At 37.2% G+C, this 18,627-nt stretch overlaps 1 protein-coding gene and 1 pseudogene across 3 annotated transcripts; one reads left to right on the top strand and one right to left on the bottom strand.

The window, feature by feature from the left end:
* Positions 1 to 135: 135 nt before the first annotated feature.
* LOC110671773 (uncharacterized protein At3g49055-like) lies at positions 136 to 11,332 on the bottom strand (annotated as a pseudogene).
* Positions 11,333 to 12,120: 788 nt separating this feature from the next.
* Positions 12,121 to 18,622, top strand: LOC110671774 (U-box domain-containing protein 32). 3 transcript variants are annotated; one of them, XM_021834340.2, is made up of 10 exons: positions 12,121 to 12,566; positions 12,948 to 13,069; positions 13,341 to 13,462; positions 13,638 to 13,709; positions 14,292 to 14,395; positions 14,532 to 14,650; positions 15,018 to 15,176; positions 16,002 to 16,529; positions 17,057 to 17,815; positions 18,253 to 18,622. In XM_021834340.2, exons 1-10 carry the CDS (start codon positions 12,386 to 12,388, stop codon positions 18,433 to 18,435), a joined length of 2,349 nt encoding a protein of 782 aa, XP_021690032.2. In that variant the 5' UTR covers positions 12,121 to 12,385; the 3' UTR covers positions 18,436 to 18,622. The 3 variants fall into 3 exon arrangements, with proteins under 3 accessions (XP_021690032.2, XP_021690030.2, XP_021690029.2); XM_021834338.2 differs by having other exon boundaries at positions 13,638 to 13,742; positions 15,027 to 15,176; XM_021834337.2 differs by having other exon boundaries at positions 13,638 to 13,742.
* Positions 18,623 to 18,627: the final 5 nt, after the last annotated feature.

Below are 18,627 nucleotides of genomic sequence, written 5' to 3'. Positions count from 1 at the left end.
TTCACAGCAACAACAATACACAAACAACTGGGTACCAAAAACTGCGTTCTTGCAAAAGAGAATCGCTAATACACAAATAAATGAGACAAACGAACAATACGACCGAGTCCCCACACAAGATCCAAGATCCTCCTCCTAAGATGAAGATTGAAGGGAAGAAGATGGTTTCTTGAGGGAACAAGTAGACTTGAAGGCTTCAATCTGCGATTGACATTTGACGTAGTCACCCTTGTTCTCCTCCAAGCATTTCTTCAAAGCCTCGACGTCACACGGTGACAGTACCTTTTTCGCACTGCTACTCTCTGCCTTCTCGCCCATCTTCTTCGAATCCAACCCGCTGTTTCCTTGGTAAGAATCTACAACAAAACCAGACAAAACGACGGTTGCGTTTTCTTTATCCGCTGTTGCCTTGCAGATGTGCTATTTTCCCCGTCCTTTTATAATAGGCAAAGTCAAATACTCATTTAGCCCTTAAAGTATTTCAAAATCCATTTAAACCCCTCAATTTTTTTAAAACAACGAGTTTAAGTCTAAAATTATTAGAGATTAGCATATTTTGTACCCAAATAGAGTCACAAGTGAGGATAGCTGTTTTCTTCCAATTTGGCATCATTTAGTTTTTCGATCACAATTATATAAATAAAACCTAAAAAAATTTTTAAGAGTGGGTAGATGATTGATTATTGTTTTAGATTGTGAGAGAGTAAAAGTGCAATGAATTCATCTTCGTAATTGGGTCGTTCGTTTGTTTTAACAATGGTTAGTTCACTTAGAAGATGGTAAGTAAAAGATGTTGATTCATTGATGAGGTGTTATTGTTGTGTACTTGTAAAAATATGAACTATATGGAAAGAGACAAAGATTGAAAGAATTTTTTTTTTTAGATGTATGAAATTTTGAGTAGGTGCATTTGCTAAATAAAATTAGATATTATTATAATGAGGTAATATTAATTTCAGAAATGAGTAATTAGTTTATGAATTTGGATATGCAGCATGTAAACTAAAGAGGATGTGAATATTTTGATTAGATTGATATTGAGCTAGCTGATTGGGCAGATGATTGATTAATAACCTGTTTAGAAAGAAAAAAAAGTTAGAATATGAGATTAGAGAGTTGAGAAAGATGTAAAGGAGGAGTATAGTTTTTGAAGAAATTGATACAATAATGAAAAGTAAAAAAGAAAAATTTGTGATTAGAGACACAAAGAAGCTGCTAACATTATTTGTCTTCTAGTTATTGTTTGTACCAATTTCTTTTTATTGTGTAGAGGGTGGGAATAGAATTGATTATTTAATTATATTTTGTGTTAAATGGTAAGTTAGGGACCGGATGAATTGTGTTTATGAAGTGAAATAGGGGAGAATAATGGGTGAGGTAGCAAATGCAGTGTTGTACCGGTAGGATAGTCAACGCGATTTCATGTTGTTTTAAAAAGTTGAGGATTTAAAATGATTCTGAAAATATTTTAAGAGCTAAAATAATTATTTAATATAATTTAAAAGGTTAAAATAGACCTTTATTTAATTTTAACGCGCAATGATGCTTGACCATACGTTGTTCAATCTACTTTGACGTAAGCGGGCCTTCGAGTTCAACAAGACTAACAAAATTTGTTTATTTATTTATTTATTTTGAATTAATATAAGAGGATAAGATTAATAGTTTTTTAAATTCAATATTTATATTAAACTTTGTATAGAATTAATATATATATATATGTAATAAATGTATAAATTTTAATATAAATATTTAATTTAAAAATATTAGACCTAATTTTATTTAAGATCAAGATTATAGTAGTTACAATAATTTTTATAACTATATTTTTAGTAAATAATTATTTTTAGCTATTATATGAATAAAATGCAAGAAAAAAAAGGGAGAAGAAAGGAATGTTACAAGTAACCATTGAAATAGGGAAGTCATATCCATATAAATTATGAAAAATTAATGTAGTGTCTCCATTAAAAATAAACAGTATAATACAGATTATAGAAAACGAATGAGTTTTTTTTAAAAAAAAAAACAATGTGAATGAGTTAATAAATGTGTGATTAAAGAAAATGAATCAATAAAATATAATTACAGACTAAAAACAGAAGAAAGTAAACAAAATTACAAAACATATACAAATTTTGCAATAAAAACTAACTATACTTATCAGAGCTCTATAAATTATTCGATGCTCACAAGAACATGTCAGAAACTGTAAATAAGTAAGGCTTGCATTTCTGCTAGTGTCGGTTTCACATTCTAATCTTTTTCATTTTTATTATAAGTGTCAACACCATATTTTGACCGATCACCGAGGTCAAGATACTTTAAATTGACTCTCAGCCGACGTCGTACTTTAAATTGACTCCCAGCTGACGTCCTTTGTTCACAAATGACTTTTCCAAACACATCGATTGCTCGATCATGAAATAAACCGATCCTACACTTAATAAATTGTTTTCTGATCTCTTATCAGAGGGGTTCGAACCAATTTCAGGTCTCCATACCCTCCAGTCTTGCCTCCTGATCTCTCTTTATAAATATTGTGGAAAGTCATTTAGCTAATGCTAGAATCAGGTTCCTCACTTGTATGTCCCAGATATTCCTTAAAATAAAGTTAAGGTTTCTGTCCGATTTAATGATGATTCCGATCTTAAGAATTCGATTCAAGTGTTTCAAATTCTAATGTTCTAAAGTTATACCCGGTGTTTGGTTATGGCTTAGTCTGATCTCACGCTTACAATGTTTTTCCGACCTCTTATACTTAGATTAATAGTTGCTTTTAAGTTTGATGTTCTAATACGTTTAAAAATCAAGTACTCATACAATTGGGGCGCTTTCCGATCTCATCAAGAAATTAAACAAAATAGAGGACTTTACTTCATCTCAAGATAAAAATTTACAAGTCATTCGGTTGGAGGGTCTCTCCCAGCCTATTCTCTAAGTACATCATCATTTCTCTCATTCTCTCTCTCTCTCTCTGAATCCTCATCGCTCTCATCTTCAGCCTCTGGGGCGAGCTCGTTCATCGAGGATAAGTCCTCTTCAGGATACCGTTTCTTCAGCTCGGCCATAAGGTCATTATGGGCGTTCACATAAGCCCCGGCCTCCTTCGTAGTGCTCTCCTCTTCCTTAGCTTGAAGTTCCTCATCCTTGGCTCGGAGCTCTTCCTCCTTCGCCCGAAGGTCTTCAGCATAACGAGCGAGATCGGCAGACCAACCAGCTCGGGAGTCTTCTAGTTTTCGTTCCACCTTCACTATCCTCTCTTCATAATGCCTCATTCGCTCTTCCATTCTGGTGATGTAGTCGTTAGCAGAGGAGAGCTGAGCCTGTGCAGCTAAGGCATCTTGGACCGCCTTAAGGATCTCCTTCTTTAAGGCGTGGGCTTTCTATCTGAGTACGTGCTGATTAGCAATGGCCTCTAAGCCCAAGCTTATTGTCTAAGCTAAGATGTCATCCATGCTCTCCTCTGCCAACCGATTCCGATCTTCTTGGAAGCAGATGGATTCCCCCTTGTAGAGCGATTCCTTTCCAATGATTGGATCAGAAGTTGTGCACCTCGGGAAAGTGTCCTAACCGTGGGACCGGAAGACTCCCCTTCTACATTGGAAGAGGTCAGAGGAAGAGGGGGAGGTGGAAGCTCAATTTGTTGAGGAGCCGGGGCGATGACCTCTACCTCAGGGATCGGTTGCTCCTGAGATCGAGGAGGAGAGCTCGGTACCTCTACTGATTCACGACGAGGGGTCTGAGCATTGGCAGTGGTGGCCCCCCTTCATCGCCCTCACTTTTCTGGAGACCTTCCTCTTTCATTTGCGGCTCTCCTTGGAAGCATGGCCGCCGGCCATACCTGCACAAAGAAGAAGTCAACGAGTTCGCTAAGATTCAGAGACCAGAGATATGGGTAATACCGGGGCTGAGGTCAGAGAGCTGAAGCTCGTATTCTTCGTCAGTGATCAGCCGCATCATCCAATACTTCAGTCGGCCATCACCGCGTCTAAGCAAGAGAATTTCTGAGTGGACGCCTGAGACTTTAACTCTTTCACCACGACGTCTTCGTCCTTATTTAAGGTGATCTTTTTTGGGATCGGAGCGACCAGGTGTTGCCAACTCCGTGGAATGCCCTCAAAGCTGTTCCGAATCTTGCTTTTCAAAATGAAGAACCGGTTCTTCCAATTCTTCAATGAAGAAGGGAGATCGGTAAAGAGAGAACAATTGGGCTTAGCTTGGAAGAACCAGAACTCATCATCCTTCCTTCGGGCTAGCCTATGTAGCTCGGCAAAGACTTTGGCCGTAGGTTCCAGTCCCTTAGCTCGGCAGAGGCCCCGGAAGGCTATTAGAGTTCGCCAGGAGTTCGGATGCACTTGGGCTACCGAGACATGGTGGAATTTTAGGACGGCCTTGTAAAATTCGTCCAAGGGAAAACGGAGCCCGGCCTTCAGTTGCTTTTCATACACCATAATGAGATCGCCCTTATCAAAGAAGTGGTCGGCCCGATGATTGCCATGGCATTTGATCAGTTCAAAGGAGTCGATCCGCAAATTGTACTCCTGGCTTATAGATTAGAGATCGGTTTCTCTCAAGACTGAAGGCAACTCATCAATTGGCAAGTTGTCTTTCCTCAAAGATGCCCCTCGCCTCGGTCTGGCAGCTGAATCAGTTACCGGAACGAGGGCTATGCTGATTTGACCACCCGATCTAATCACATCGCCCTCTTTCGAGGTCCACGAAACGTGGAAAAAGACGGACTCGCAGCTCTCTGACCCTTGATGTCACTCATTTTCAAAGAAACCAAAGAAGTTTAAGTAAGAAAAGGATCAAAACCCTTACCGGAATGTGATCGGTGCCGAAAATACTTGAAGAAACGAGAGAATTTTGAAATTGCTAGCAAAGTGCTGAAAGTGACACAAGGAAGCAACTGATTGATCCTCCCCCTATTTATACTCGTCTGAGCATTTAATGCTCACGAAGTCCCAAGCGGCGCTTTGGTTAGCGAAATCAACCACCTTTCCTGACACGTCGCGGGAAGGTTCCAGAAACACAAAAATAAAATCGAATAAAATGAGATCGGCTAGCTAGGGTCATCGGATTGTGCGAATTTTTAGAGCTGTAGATCGGCTAATGATGATTTAGTTAGAGATCAGATCGGATATGCACATTAGAGATCGGAAAAACAACCAATGCAATAATTAAATAATAACCTTCAAATAAAATTTCATTTCATTTCCCAAAGGTCAGATTACATCATTTGGGCTATCTCAAGAGATCGGATTACATCATTAAAAGAACCTTTAAAGGTCAGATTATATCATTTGGGCGATCTCTAAAAATCGGCACTACATCCTACTTAGTAAGGACCTATGTCAAAGCCTAGTCTTGTGGCTAAATCAAAAGATGTGTTTAATCAGAAAGCCAGTCATAGGCATCGGATAGAGGTGCAGCTCAGATGAGGTGACTATGACTCTCATGATGGTGAGTGGAGTCATCATCTATGTCATTGACCAGAACCGAGCTGCAGTCAAGAAGCCCGATGTGGTGAGGAGCCAAATGAACTTCAAGAGGCGGTCACCGACATTAAGATTGAAATTAGCAATACTCTTACCTGAGATCGGCCTACCAATTATACTGGTGGACCGATTCGAGATCAGCACGATCGACATTTTCGATCTTGGTTGGTAAATTAGTCCGGTTCCCTCACTGTCATCAGATATTGTTCTCATGATTCTCCGATTACCGGGATCGTAAATTTTCAGTCGAAGAGCAAAGAAAATAGTCGAAAAAAGATCAAAAGCAGTCACCATAATAGGAATTGTCACCAGAGAAGCTAGAACAGGAGAAATGGAGAAACGGAAGGAGGATAAATGAAGTGTGGAGGAGTTTTCTCGCTGGTACATATATATAGGGCCTGAGCATTTATTGCATATAGAAACTGAAGCAGATGCATCGGTAACCAAAGAATTAATTGCTTTGACTAAGGCAGATCGGATAAAGAGGAAAGTTCTAGAATGGGAGAGATAGGGAAGCGATGAGGGGCCCGATATGAGAGATCGGAAAAGGGTCATAATAGAGAGATCGGAAGGAATAGAGATCGAAAAGCACGAAGAGGATGAGATGACTTCCAATAACTCTCTTCATAATCAGAGCCGAGTTAGTTAAAGCGTTGCAGGCGTAATCAAATCTTCACTTCACGCTCATTTGCAGAATCGCCCACATTATTGACAGACGCTAAAAACAGTTATGGCAATTCTGTACATCACAATCTCCACCGTTGATCATACTTCCAAGGACGAACCCGGAGCCCTTGGATCAAAAGCAGACAACAGGTTCGGCGTTTTTCATTCCCAGCCCTCGGATCCATCTTGTAAGGCAAGATCCTGAGCCATTGGATTAGGAAGAGAAAGGACGGATATTATGAATAGGATCCCAGCCATCCATTTTGATTCTCTTTAATTCTCAGATATCGGATCATGTCCTTTGAAATCCAGACCTTTCGTCTCCCCAGGAGAGATCCTAACCCTTCATTAGAAGCACCCGTTCTCTATAAATACCTGCATGCAATACTATAGAAGGGACGGGCAAAAAAGGTGGTGGTGACTATAGTGGAAAAGCTCTGAAATCTAATTCAGTCTTGCTACTTTGCCATTCTGAGCTTTCGAGAAACTTCAGAAACAAGTTTTCTTAAGTATCTCCATTGAAGGAGCTTTGGACCCTGAAATTCTTCATTTCCAGTCTGTTCATTACTTTGTGATACCATTTTTTTTTCAGTACCAGCATATTAATCTCCAAGCTTGATCTCATTCCGACCCGGTTACTGTCGCTTCAGCTTAACTGCATTCTAACCTGGTTCTCGTTATTTCGAAGTAAGCATTAGTCCCTGGACCATCAACTTCCACCTCTACAAGATTTGTGGACACTAGAGTTAGCTCAAGATCCTCAACCTCCCACAAGTAAGTGTCTAGATTATTATTTCGCTGGATGCTCGTGTTTCAATTTATTTTTTTTTTATTTTTCAAATTTCCATCAAGTTCAGTAGCATTAAAATTCCAATGTAGATTATTCAGGCCAATAGTTATTTTCTGATGTTTACTTCTTCTATTCGTCCGTAAACTTTATTTATTCCTCCTTAGTTTTCATTTTCTTCGAAAATAGGTGTTTTGGTTGTCGGCAACTTGTAGGTAACTTAATAAAATATTGGTAGAAGTATCTTAACGTGAAAGTTTTTTTCGAACAAATAAAAATAACCAAAGGTTGAATAGTAGATCAGAGGAAAAAGTTATGAGGTCGGGTTACTAAACGAGTCTAAGAGATAGCATAATAGAGTGGGAATCGAGATAAGATTGGATTCCAGACTAGTAACCGAAAGAGATCGGATATAGCTGGCCAAAGAATTCTGACAAGGTAATCACCTAGGAGATTGGTGAAAAGTTCGATCTTATATCGCAAACACTTTAAGAGATCGGGGGAGAGTTTTTACCCGATTCTCATTTAAATAAAACACGGAGATTGGAGGAGAGTTATTATCCGAGATCCCTCATTTTAATTTTTAAACCGAACACTCTAAGAGATCGGGGGAGAGTTCTTACCCGATTCTAATTTAAATAAAACACGGAGATCAGAGGAGAATTCTTATCTGAGATCCTTCATTTAAATTTTGAACCGAACACTCTAAGAGATCAGGGGAGAGTTCTTACCTGATTCTCATTTAAATAAAATACGAAAATCAGAGGAGAGTTTTTATCCGAGATCCTTCATTTAAATTTTTAAACCGAACACTCTAAGAGATCAGGGAAGAGTTTTTACCTGATTCTCATTTAAATAAAACACGGAGATTGGAGGAGAGTTCTTATCCGAAATTCTTCATTTAAATTTTTAAACCGAACACTCTCAGAGATCGGGGGAGAGTTCTTACCTGTTTCTCAACCAAAACCTTAATAAAATATGTGGAGATCGGAGGTGAGTTTCTCATCCGAAATCTCCCACCTAAAACTCTTAAAAAACATATCTAGAGATCGGTAGAAACTTGTTGTCCGAGCTCTCTTAACAAAATCCAAATTAAAATAACACAACTCCAATATGCAAGATAACTTCACTTGACACCTAGTCACTAAAGGGCTATCTCATAAACTCGTGTTCTTAAGCAACTCAAAATAAGTGAAATATCGAACACTCCTTTATTATGCACAAAGGATTAACATCATCCCTATCCTAACCCTCTAATTATCCTTTTAATTTATAAAGAGCATAACATTAAATCTGTTTACCCTCATTAAGGGACGAGGCGGGGTGCCTAACATCTTCCCCTCCCATATACAGACCCCGAACCTAGAATCTCTTTTTCTCTTTTGAAGCGGTTTCCTTTTAATTTATTTTCACAAAATGGTTTTCTTTAATTTCCCTCAAAATTAGAGTGGCGACTCCTCACTTTTCCCACTTCGGTGAAGAGCTTCGTCCGAGCGACCGCAAAATACCTTGCGACAATAAGCTGAAATTTGTTTAACAGTTCTCTATGGCCAACATATATGCCCCACTTTTCGGCAGCTATGCGCTCTGTTTTCCGCTACTTCTAGTTGTCTCCTTAGCTCCTCAATCCGCTCATGGAGTCCTACACCCCATTGCCTGCCAGCTGCAGTGATTTCTCTGCTGCTGCTTCGGCAGTCATTGCAGCAGTCGCAAGTTCTTTTTTCAGTTCTAACTTGCCATTTGATATCTCTAAAGCAGCCTTCCTTCTCTCCAGCTCTTGCTTCAGGATGACAACCTAATCAACCAGCAATTATTAAGCACTGGAGTTAGTTTAGGATTATCAGGAAATCCAGAGATATCGGTCATGATTTCTCCTTCTGCTTTTGGCAGATATATAGACCATAATCTGAAATGGTGTATGAATAGAGAACAGAACAAACACCTCTAAGAAGCGATACATACTAAATGAAAACATTATATGGCTGGGGAAACAAAGGGCTTATAACTAGGTACTGCTAACCAATAGAAAAATCAATACTATATGATATGAAGAAAAGTTATGTTAAGCAGAGAAATAGAGGTTACCACTTTGTCACATTCTTCAAGCTCTTTTTTCCCAGCTTCCACTTCCAACTCACAGGCTTCCCTCCGTCTATCAACCTCTGTCTCAGTTTCTTTTATTTCCATTAGGAGTTCCTCTACCTTTTGATGATAAAAATAGAAGAATGAAATCAGTAGGCAAGGAGCATGATTCAATGCTGTTTGACATTACATTTAGAGGGGCTGAAACTGTTTTTCTGAATAAAAGTATCATTTTAGATGTAATTAAAAAAATAATTTGAGAAAAACTATTCTATTATTTTAATGTTCTTATGATCAAAACTTATTAAATTTAATTTTAAATTATTTTTTAATACTCTCTAACTAGTATATTTAAAAAGAAAAATTTCTCAATAGCAGTTTCAACAACAATACCAAATAAGTCCTCACAGGAATGATTCCATTTTAAACTAAACAGAAGATTACATTTTGACCTAACACCCTCTCCCTTTCTTCCAACTCTTTTATCTATAGTATGTTTTCTGCAATTTGTTAAGCTTGTTTCTCTGTAAGACTCTGTAGTCGCTCAATATCTGACCTGGCATCAATACAACAATTAATAATCACAACAAAGTATGCAAAACAAGACAAGTTTATTCACAGGGGGCCTATGTGAAGAACTATAGAGTATCCTGATTCGTTTGGCCACCTAACTTACTAAAATTGGATTATGTGTCATCTCCTACACTTCCTGGGAATCGATTGAGATCGAGTCAACCTTATAGTGCGGTTGCATTTTATGCAAAGCAGGTAAGAAGGCATTGCAGTTGATGGACAAAATACCTAGACACTCCCAGCAATCTCCTCAGTTGAGTGATTACAAGTCGTAAATTCTTCATTATTCTCTCTACAGTTGAGGCCTGATTAGGAGAACCATGGATATCAGACCAATGAAAAAACATACGTAAAAAGAATGTTACCTTAACTCATTTGGCCACAGAGACAGGATGTCTGACAGACCACACTGGCAGAGTTATCCAGGTAAAGTTCATTCATCTGCTTAATTCAAACCAAAACTTCATTAAAAGAATTAATTCATCTGCTTCATTCAAGCTACACTGGCAGTAGTACTAGCAGGAGTGGCAGTAGTACTAGCAGGTGTGGCAGTAGTGCTGGCTCCTGAACTCTCCACTGATTGCTCCGTACTCCCACTTCCCATCATGAACCCAAACCCTACTCTCTGCAACCCCCGTTCTGCAATCTGCAACAAAGCCACCCCCCTCTGCTCAGTGTTCCCTTTCAACTTGTTCCGACTCTTCTCTACTGACTCCTTCTCCAACAATGCAACCCTCAAAAAAGTATTAATATCGCGATTCTCCTCTGTCAAACTCACTATTCTCCAATTCCCTTATCTCATTCTTCTTTTTCTCCTTAAATTCATTGACTTTTGATTTTGCGTGGTTTGCTAGCCTTGTAATTGGAGTGAATTCTTCCCAAATTTCCCTTGAACCACTGTCTAGTTCCAATTCTACACTGCCCTCTTCATTATTCATTCTCTCGATCACTTTCTCATTATCAAAACACTCAACTATTCTAACCAAACAATCTTTCACTGGCCTAAGAAAATCCAAAGTCTTCAACAAAAACTCATTTTTCCCTTCCGCCTACTTCATCTCAAATTCCAACATTTCAATTCTCTCCCTGACAACTTCCATTTCTGTTTCAAGTTCTTCTTTTCTCGTCGATTCCTGATTGAAAGTTTTTGCAAATTCATCTTTCCTTTCCTAAAACGAGATCTCAAATGCACAAAGTTGTTCTCGAAGAGAGTCCCTTCCTCGCTAAGATAACTGCTTGGCGTTGTGGTGCCTCGTCTCTCTGCTGCCGGACAAAAGGAAATTTTCCTCCATAATGGAGTATTTCGATTGTAGAGTCTCATAGGATTGGCAGAGAGACTAAAGCTCCGGAAGAAGATCATCGTGATTGTCTTTTTGGGGATTGATTGGGAGAATCGGGGCTGTTTACTTAAAGGGATGAGAAAGAGCATGTATCAAAATCTTTGTTTGCAATTAAGTTAATACTACCACTATGTTATTTAAGATATTTATGGTTTTAAATTTAACTAAAATAAAAATTAACTATAAAAATAAAAGTAAATAATTAAATTAATTAAAGAAATTTTTTTATGATAAAAGTGTTAGATCAGATTTTACTTTTACCTGACAATTAATCTAATATAAGTTTTATACTATAGAATTTAATATAATTAAGATAGGAAAATGCATAAAGAACAAATCTCATACTATTAATTTGTGCTATTTGAACTAAATAAACCACACATCATGGATCATTTTCAGATAACTTAATTCTAATGTAATATGTAATACACTTTATAGAAATTAATTATGCATTTTAAAAAAAAATTAATTATAACTTTTCTATTCGAATCTCACTAAAACAATCAATCAATTAAATAAATAAAATTAAATATTATATAATCTGATGAAAATAAAATTAATATATTAAATTAAAAAGAAATTATATTACATTTTTAGGATCCATCATTCCCTAATAAAAGAGTTTACTCCAAAAAATAGTACAACTTAATAAAAATTTTTACTCTTAAGAAAAAAAAAACAAACTAAATAAATAATAAAAATTAATTAAAAACTGAATAAAATTAACAAAAAATAGTAAAATAAACAAATAAAAATACATAAATTTATATATTAAAATAAAACTTATAAATTTCCATGGTCCGAGGAGTACAGGATGATTAGGGATTTTCAAGAAAGAGAGAGAAGCGCAATGTTTAAACCCTAACAGTCAAAGGGACTGGGAGCAAAGAAGATCCGGTGAGGTTATGAGTAAGTTATATGAATATGAGTTTTGGCGGGCACTATCGTTTTCTTTATGCATGTATTGTGGATTTGCACACCAATCCATCATCGGACTCTGTTGGGCCGCTCCGTTTCTGTCCTAACCTAATTCAATCGAAGCATAGGCCCACTTCTTCTAAATCTCTTCATTAAGACAATTACGGTTGAATTACGCGGCACATAAAATTAACGCCGTTTTGACTTTTTATAAAGGCAATAATCCACTTTCCTTTTCTTTCTTTTCTTTCTTCTCTTTAATAGCTTTTGATTTACTCTGGAACATCCTACACGCACTCGGATGAGACTCTTTTCTTTTTCTTTTCTTTTTCTTTTTTTTTTTTTTCAAAAGGTAGGCGAACCATTGCTAGTAACCGCTAAAGACGTTCTACAAAAAAAAGGGATCCTTTCTGCCCGAGTTTACGACTCGTTCTTTCACCGAGCTTTCAGCCCGAATGCCCATTTACAAGTCTTAATTCAAACTCCGCAGTAACGATTTTGTGCTTAATTACGTTGAAATGGGGAGTATTGATGGGATTGTGGAACAGGGAGCGTACGATGTGGAGGATACTATATTTGTTGCGGTGGGGAAGAATGTTGAGAAGAGTAAAACGACACTATTTTGGGCTGTTCAGAGCTTTGCAGGGAAGAATATATGCGTGCTCCATGTTCAACGGCCTGCGAATGCTGTTTCATTGAGTGAGCTTCCTTGAATCCGTTTTGATGTTATTAATTGTTGATTTATCCGTGCTTGGAAAGGGGAAGGAAATTTCGACTTTTGGAAAGAAAACTATGTTTCGTCGTTTTGATATTCTGGAATTAGTAAAAATATGCATCGAATCATTCAAGCTCAATTTTTCTTTTCTATGATCTGATATTGAATAAAAAATCGAATTACATAGTGCGTGTCAATCACTGAAAATTAGTCAATTTGGTTTCCAAATAAATGATTATGGAGACTTAATTATCAAGTAACTAGTTTCACATTGTTTCCTTTTTACCTTTTCTGGAATTTTATATGCCTTCATCTTGTTCTGGATGGTCTAATAAAATTGCTTTAATTGGTTGGTCTCTTTACAGCTGACAGGAAACTTGCTGTGACAAAACCGCAACAAGACACTTTTAGTGCATTCCATGAGCTTGAAAAGAAAAAAATGCTGGATGTTCTAAATCAATACTGTCTCATTCTTGCCCAAGAAGGGGTATTCTTTTTTTCTCGTTTCTTGGTTTTCTAGTTATAGTGACTACTAAGGGTATGAATCAGCTTTGAAATTAAATTTTATTCTTATATATGAAACCTATTACTTTGAATTTTATTGATTGAACTCTCAACAAGGAAAAGAAAGAAGCCAAATTACTGTGTCTAGTGATAATTATTCATTCAAAATTCTCAATTATTCTTTTGGATTCTGATTTTGTGCAAGTGATCAGGCATTCCGATATGTTTGCTAACATACTGATTTATTACCATAGGTTCGAGCAGATAAAGTATGGATTGAGATGGATAATATTGAGAAAGGGATTGTTGAGATTATTGCTCGGTACAACATTAGATGGCTTGTAATGGGGGCAGCAGCTGATAAGTACTATTCAAAGTATGAATGCTTAACAATGTTGCTTATTGTTCAGTGTCATCATGATGCTGCATTACTTTTAAGACATTTGAATAGGTTCTTGTTAGGGGCCTTCTTCATCTAGCATAGCTGATGTAGAGTTATCATAAGTCCCTACTATTTTCAAACCTTAATAAAGAGTTTGTTGCTATTGCAGGAAATTGGAAGGGATAAAATCCAAGAAAGCAATGTTTGTGCACCAACATGCACCTATTTCTTGTCATATCTGGTTTGTTTGCAAGGGTTGTCTAATCTATACAAGGCATGTTTGACATCATAAAATGTTTTCTTTTCTCATTTAATTTGCTTATAACTGCAGGGGTTCAAGAGCCATTTTCTTGGATCAATTTCTGAGTGTTTTCTTGCAGTTCATGGTCTATCAGTATATAATTGTGGAATTTCCAATCTTGAATTGTTGTTCTATCAGCATGTTCTGTTCAATAACAAACAAGTTGGAGGTTGGGACCACTATGTTAGTCTAACCACAGTTACATAGTGGAAAATTTGCATTTAATATGCATTAGGGCACCATTTTTCATCTGATTAGCATTAACTTGGTGTATGAATACTAACCAATTTTCAAGGATACATTCCATGGAGTTTTTAGTTCTTAAAAAAAAAAAGGTAGTTGTCCTTAGTCATATGCCTTCTATAAAATGTCTGATAGAATAATTTTAATTTGAGTTAATATGAAGTTCAGTTTTGTTTAGGTTGTCTTCCCTGTTGTGCTTTATTCTAATTTTTCCATTAATTTGATGCATCCATCTATATAACTATCACTGCTGCTTATTAAAGGAACAAATGAAAACAGGGATGGTAGAAAGGACAGATTGCTGCTGACAAATTCAGATTCAGGAATTGAGCAATCAGAGCACTTGAGATTGGGATCATATGAACAAACCCATAGATCTCTAGGTAGGTGTACTAACTAACAAGGTTATTACTTTCATGGCAAGATTTGTTAGGTGTGGTTCTTATATGGAGATTGTCAAGGAATTATTTTCTTAAAGCAGTGCTAGATTAATAACTTTGTCATAGAGATGTTGCGCAGATGCTGATGACTTCAAAGGAATATTAGAAGGATTCAATTATCAGTGTACAGTGAATTCTAGCCAATCGAGCAATATAGCCCTTAGCACTTCCAAAATGATGCCATTTCTGGCAGATGAGGTTAGAAAAACTAGTTCTTATTACCTTAGTTCTCAACTCTCTGAATGATCTTTATTATTCGTTCTTATTATTGTGGCATAATGAGGTTTCAGTATAATAAACAAATTTTATCTCACATGCTCATAATTTCCCTAAGATGAGACAAGGGAGAAACCCTTTGAACATTGTAGCATTATTGAAATATTTGTGCATCATTTAGTTAGTTGCATCACCAAATTGATCTCCAAGAGAGAGTTAAGGAGAGAAGTCTCACAGGTTCAGAATATATTTTATTATCTGCTCTTTTCTTCATAGACGTCATTAGGGCCAGTGGTTGATATGTTGCCTTTCCAGTTTAAACTATTTGATGAGGCTATTATGGCTGTAGCTTTTGCAGGAAGAAAACTCTCAAGGACTAACAACAGAAAATGCTTCTCATAGACTAGAACTAGCAATTCTCGATGCTAAAGACTCAAAACAAAAGGCATTTGGAGAGGCAGTGAAGCGATGGAAAGAGGAAGACGATGCTATGGAGGCCAAATGCAAGGCAAATAAATCTTATGATATTCACTTATTCTCTTTTCTTCTCTCATTTCTATTGGGTTGCTGAGGTTATTAGGATATTAAATTATTGCCCTAAAGTTTATTAGATTTTATTGCCTGAAAAACTGGAAATAATTCCATGTTATAACACAAACTTTAGTAATTAGAATTATCCATACCTCAATAGAGGCTCAAATCCATAACCCCACTCTTCCAGAATATCTTTTTTACATGGACAAATCCTCTTATATCTTTTACACTCTATTTGTCCCATAAGATATACTAATTCAACTATGAGAAGTGTATACCTTAGATGTTCAACTTTTTGGGTTAATTGGGACGCCAGATGAGAGGCATGATTTAGAACATCTAGAAGGCACAAAGAGGAAAAGAGGAAGACCCAGAAAAACACATACTGAAACAGTATATATTGACATGACTTATGGCAAATTAATAGTGTACATCTCTCGAAGTGGAATGGAAGGGCACAAAAAGATTCTGGCAGCCTACCCAATTTTGTTGGGATTAAGGTGTGGTTTTGTCAAGTTCTGGATGGTAGACTTGTGTTCCTCCCAAATCTAATGACTAAGAATACAAAAAAATGAGATGTCCTACCATAAATTATTTTTTTCTGTTGTTTCATAAATATGAGAATCAATGGTCTGGTTAAGTTATATTGCCCTTAACAAAGGTCTGGGAAACTACATTCTGAGTGGAATCAAGTGATGCAAAAAAAGGTGTTTTTGGGCTTGTGCATGCATGTATACCTATATCACTAAATTAACTTCATTCTGACCACAAACCTTGTTGGCTTCTTATCCTTTTACAGGCAAAGGCATTAGAAAACTTGTGCATCAAGGAGATGAGCCTAAGAAAAGAGATGGAGGGAGTATTGGCAAGAGAAAAGCAAGAAATTGAAAGGACAAAGAATCAACGTAATGAATTTATGAAAGAACTCCAGGTGGTGCAGGAGCAGAAGTCTGAACTTGAGAGCCAACTTGCAGAGTCCAATTGTAATGTGAAGGATTTGGAGGAGAAAATCATTTCAGCTGTGGAACTTTTGATAAGTTTCAAGGAGAGGAGAGATGCAGCACGGAAAGAGTATGAAAGTGCAATAAGGGAAGTTAATAGGCTAAAGAAATTGTCCAAAATGGAAGCTGGGAGCTTTTGTAGGTCTGAAATCCTTGAATTCTCTTTCATGGAGATCAATCAGGCAACTCAGGAATTCGATCCTTCCTGGAGGATTGGAGAGGGAAGATATGGAAATGTCTACAAAGGGATCCTTCGCCATGTTCATGTTGCCATCAAGATGTTACCCTCTTACGGCTCTCAGAGCCAGTTAGATTTCCAAAATGGGGTAACACTATCATTTTATAATAGTATAAATCATCATAATACTATCTTTTTTGTTCATACACCTCATAAATAATTAATGGTACCATTTATTATAGTGGATTTGTGTTGGAGTTATCTATAGAAATTTTGTTCATTTAAAAATTCGGTACATGGTTGTAATGGGATGTTCATGGTGCATTTGAGGTGGTGCCTTCTCCACTTATCTGGCAAGCCTCTGGATTTGTTCTCTCAAATTCTCCTTTACTACATAAATAGGTGCTACTGTTCAGCAATTTTCTTAAGATTAACCGATTCAACTTTTACAACAGACAGAATGAAAGCAGTTGACCCTAAAAGTATTTGTTAAGGAAGAATAATCAAGATGTTAATCTGAGTCCTACCAGGTTAAGGCTTTATTTATCATGCATCTTGCCAGACTTGTATGTGTATTTTGTGTGAGCAATGAAATGTGGTATCAAGTGGTGGATTTAAATTATCCTTTCGATATTTTTTGTTCAACTCATATTATTTTTGTTGGTCAAATTTCAGGTAGAGATTTTGAGTAGGGTGAGGCATCCACACCTGATAACTTTAATCGGAACTTGCCTGGAGTCTAGGTCACTGGTCTATGAGTACGTCAGAAATGGAAGTCTTGAAGATTGCCTTGAATGCAAAAATAAGAGGTTCCCACTTCCATGGCAAACTCGGATATGCATAGCTACTGAGATATGCTCTGCTCTTATCTTCCTTCATTCCAACAAGCCTTGTATCATACATGGAAATTTGAAACCATCAAAAGTCCTCCTTGATGCTAACTCTGTCAGCAAAATCAACGATTTTGGCATCTCTTATTTGATTTCACGAGGAAAAATGGGACACACCATTCCAATGTATAATGACTCTAAAACCAATTTCACATCTGTGTATACTGATCCACAATATCTAGAGACAGGGACGCTTACTCCAGAGTCAGATATTTACTCATTTGGAATTATACTTTTGCGACTTTTGACTGGGAGACCAGTTTCAGGATTGGTGAAAGATGTAAAATGTGCATTAGAAAAAGAGAACGTCAGAGCACTTTTGGATTGTTCTTCTGGGGACTGGCCAGCTGGGCAAGCTGAACTGCTAGCTAGATTGGCATTGAACTGCTGTGAGAATAATCGATTAAATCGCCCGGACCTTGTGTCAGACATCTGGAGTGTGCTTGAGCCATTGAGAGTTTCATGTATTGATTCAGCATGCTGCAGAAGTTCCAAGGAGCTGCACCGGCGGATTCCTTCCCATTTTGTCTGTCCCATTTTCCAGGTAATAATCTCAAACATGTTTGAAACATTTTATATTAAGCTGGTTCAGCTTTACTAGAGGAGCACAGTCAGGTGGTGGGTTCTGTTGCGCTTCTATCCCTTCATGGTTTTCCAGTAAATAGTCCCAAAATACATTTTCGCAATGGAAAGAAGCAAATTGTGAAGTGCTCTTGCATTTTTAATGTTTTACACTTTGCACTACGAAGTGCTCTGCATGTGTTTGTAGTGGAAGAAAAAGAGTTTCAATGGAAGGAAAGTTGCATTAATTTGAAGAATGCTTAGCACAACTTGATCATGGATTGGTGTATCCTGAACATATGCAGATTTGCTTGCTCAAACCCGTCCCTTCTACCTCTGGTGTCGTGGGCAGGCAACTAGAATTTATTTTCATTATCATCATATTTCTTATGATCATGGCTACTGTATTTGGATTTGCAGGAAGTCATGAAAGATCCACAAATAGCGGCGGATGGTTTCACATATGATGCTGAGGCTATTAGAGGATGGCTGAGAAGTGGCCACAATACTTCCCCCATGACAAATCTTAAACTTGCGCACTGCAGCCTACTCCCTAATCATGCTCTTCATCAGGCAATTCAAGAGTGGCAGCAACGTTGGTGAATTTTTATTATTATATGAGATGAGATGTATGCACAGTTGGGAGCTTTGTACTTTAACCACTGCAGACCTTGATACCCATTAAAATTAAACATAACATGATGTATAGAGCAACAGCTCGCTGTTTTGTACAGAACCACATATATTTGAAAAGTAATTCCAATACACATCTGCTTATAGTGTTTTCTTATCCGA

The sequence above is a fragment of the Hevea brasiliensis genome, chromosome 17 (genome assembly GCF_030052815.1).
Source record: "Hevea brasiliensis isolate MT/VB/25A 57/8 chromosome 17, ASM3005281v1, whole genome shotgun sequence".
Lineage (NCBI taxonomy): Eukaryota > Viridiplantae > Streptophyta > Magnoliopsida > Malpighiales > Euphorbiaceae > Hevea > Hevea brasiliensis.
Note: the sequence above shows the minus strand (reverse complement) of the source record. Positions and strands in the feature narration are given on the sequence as shown.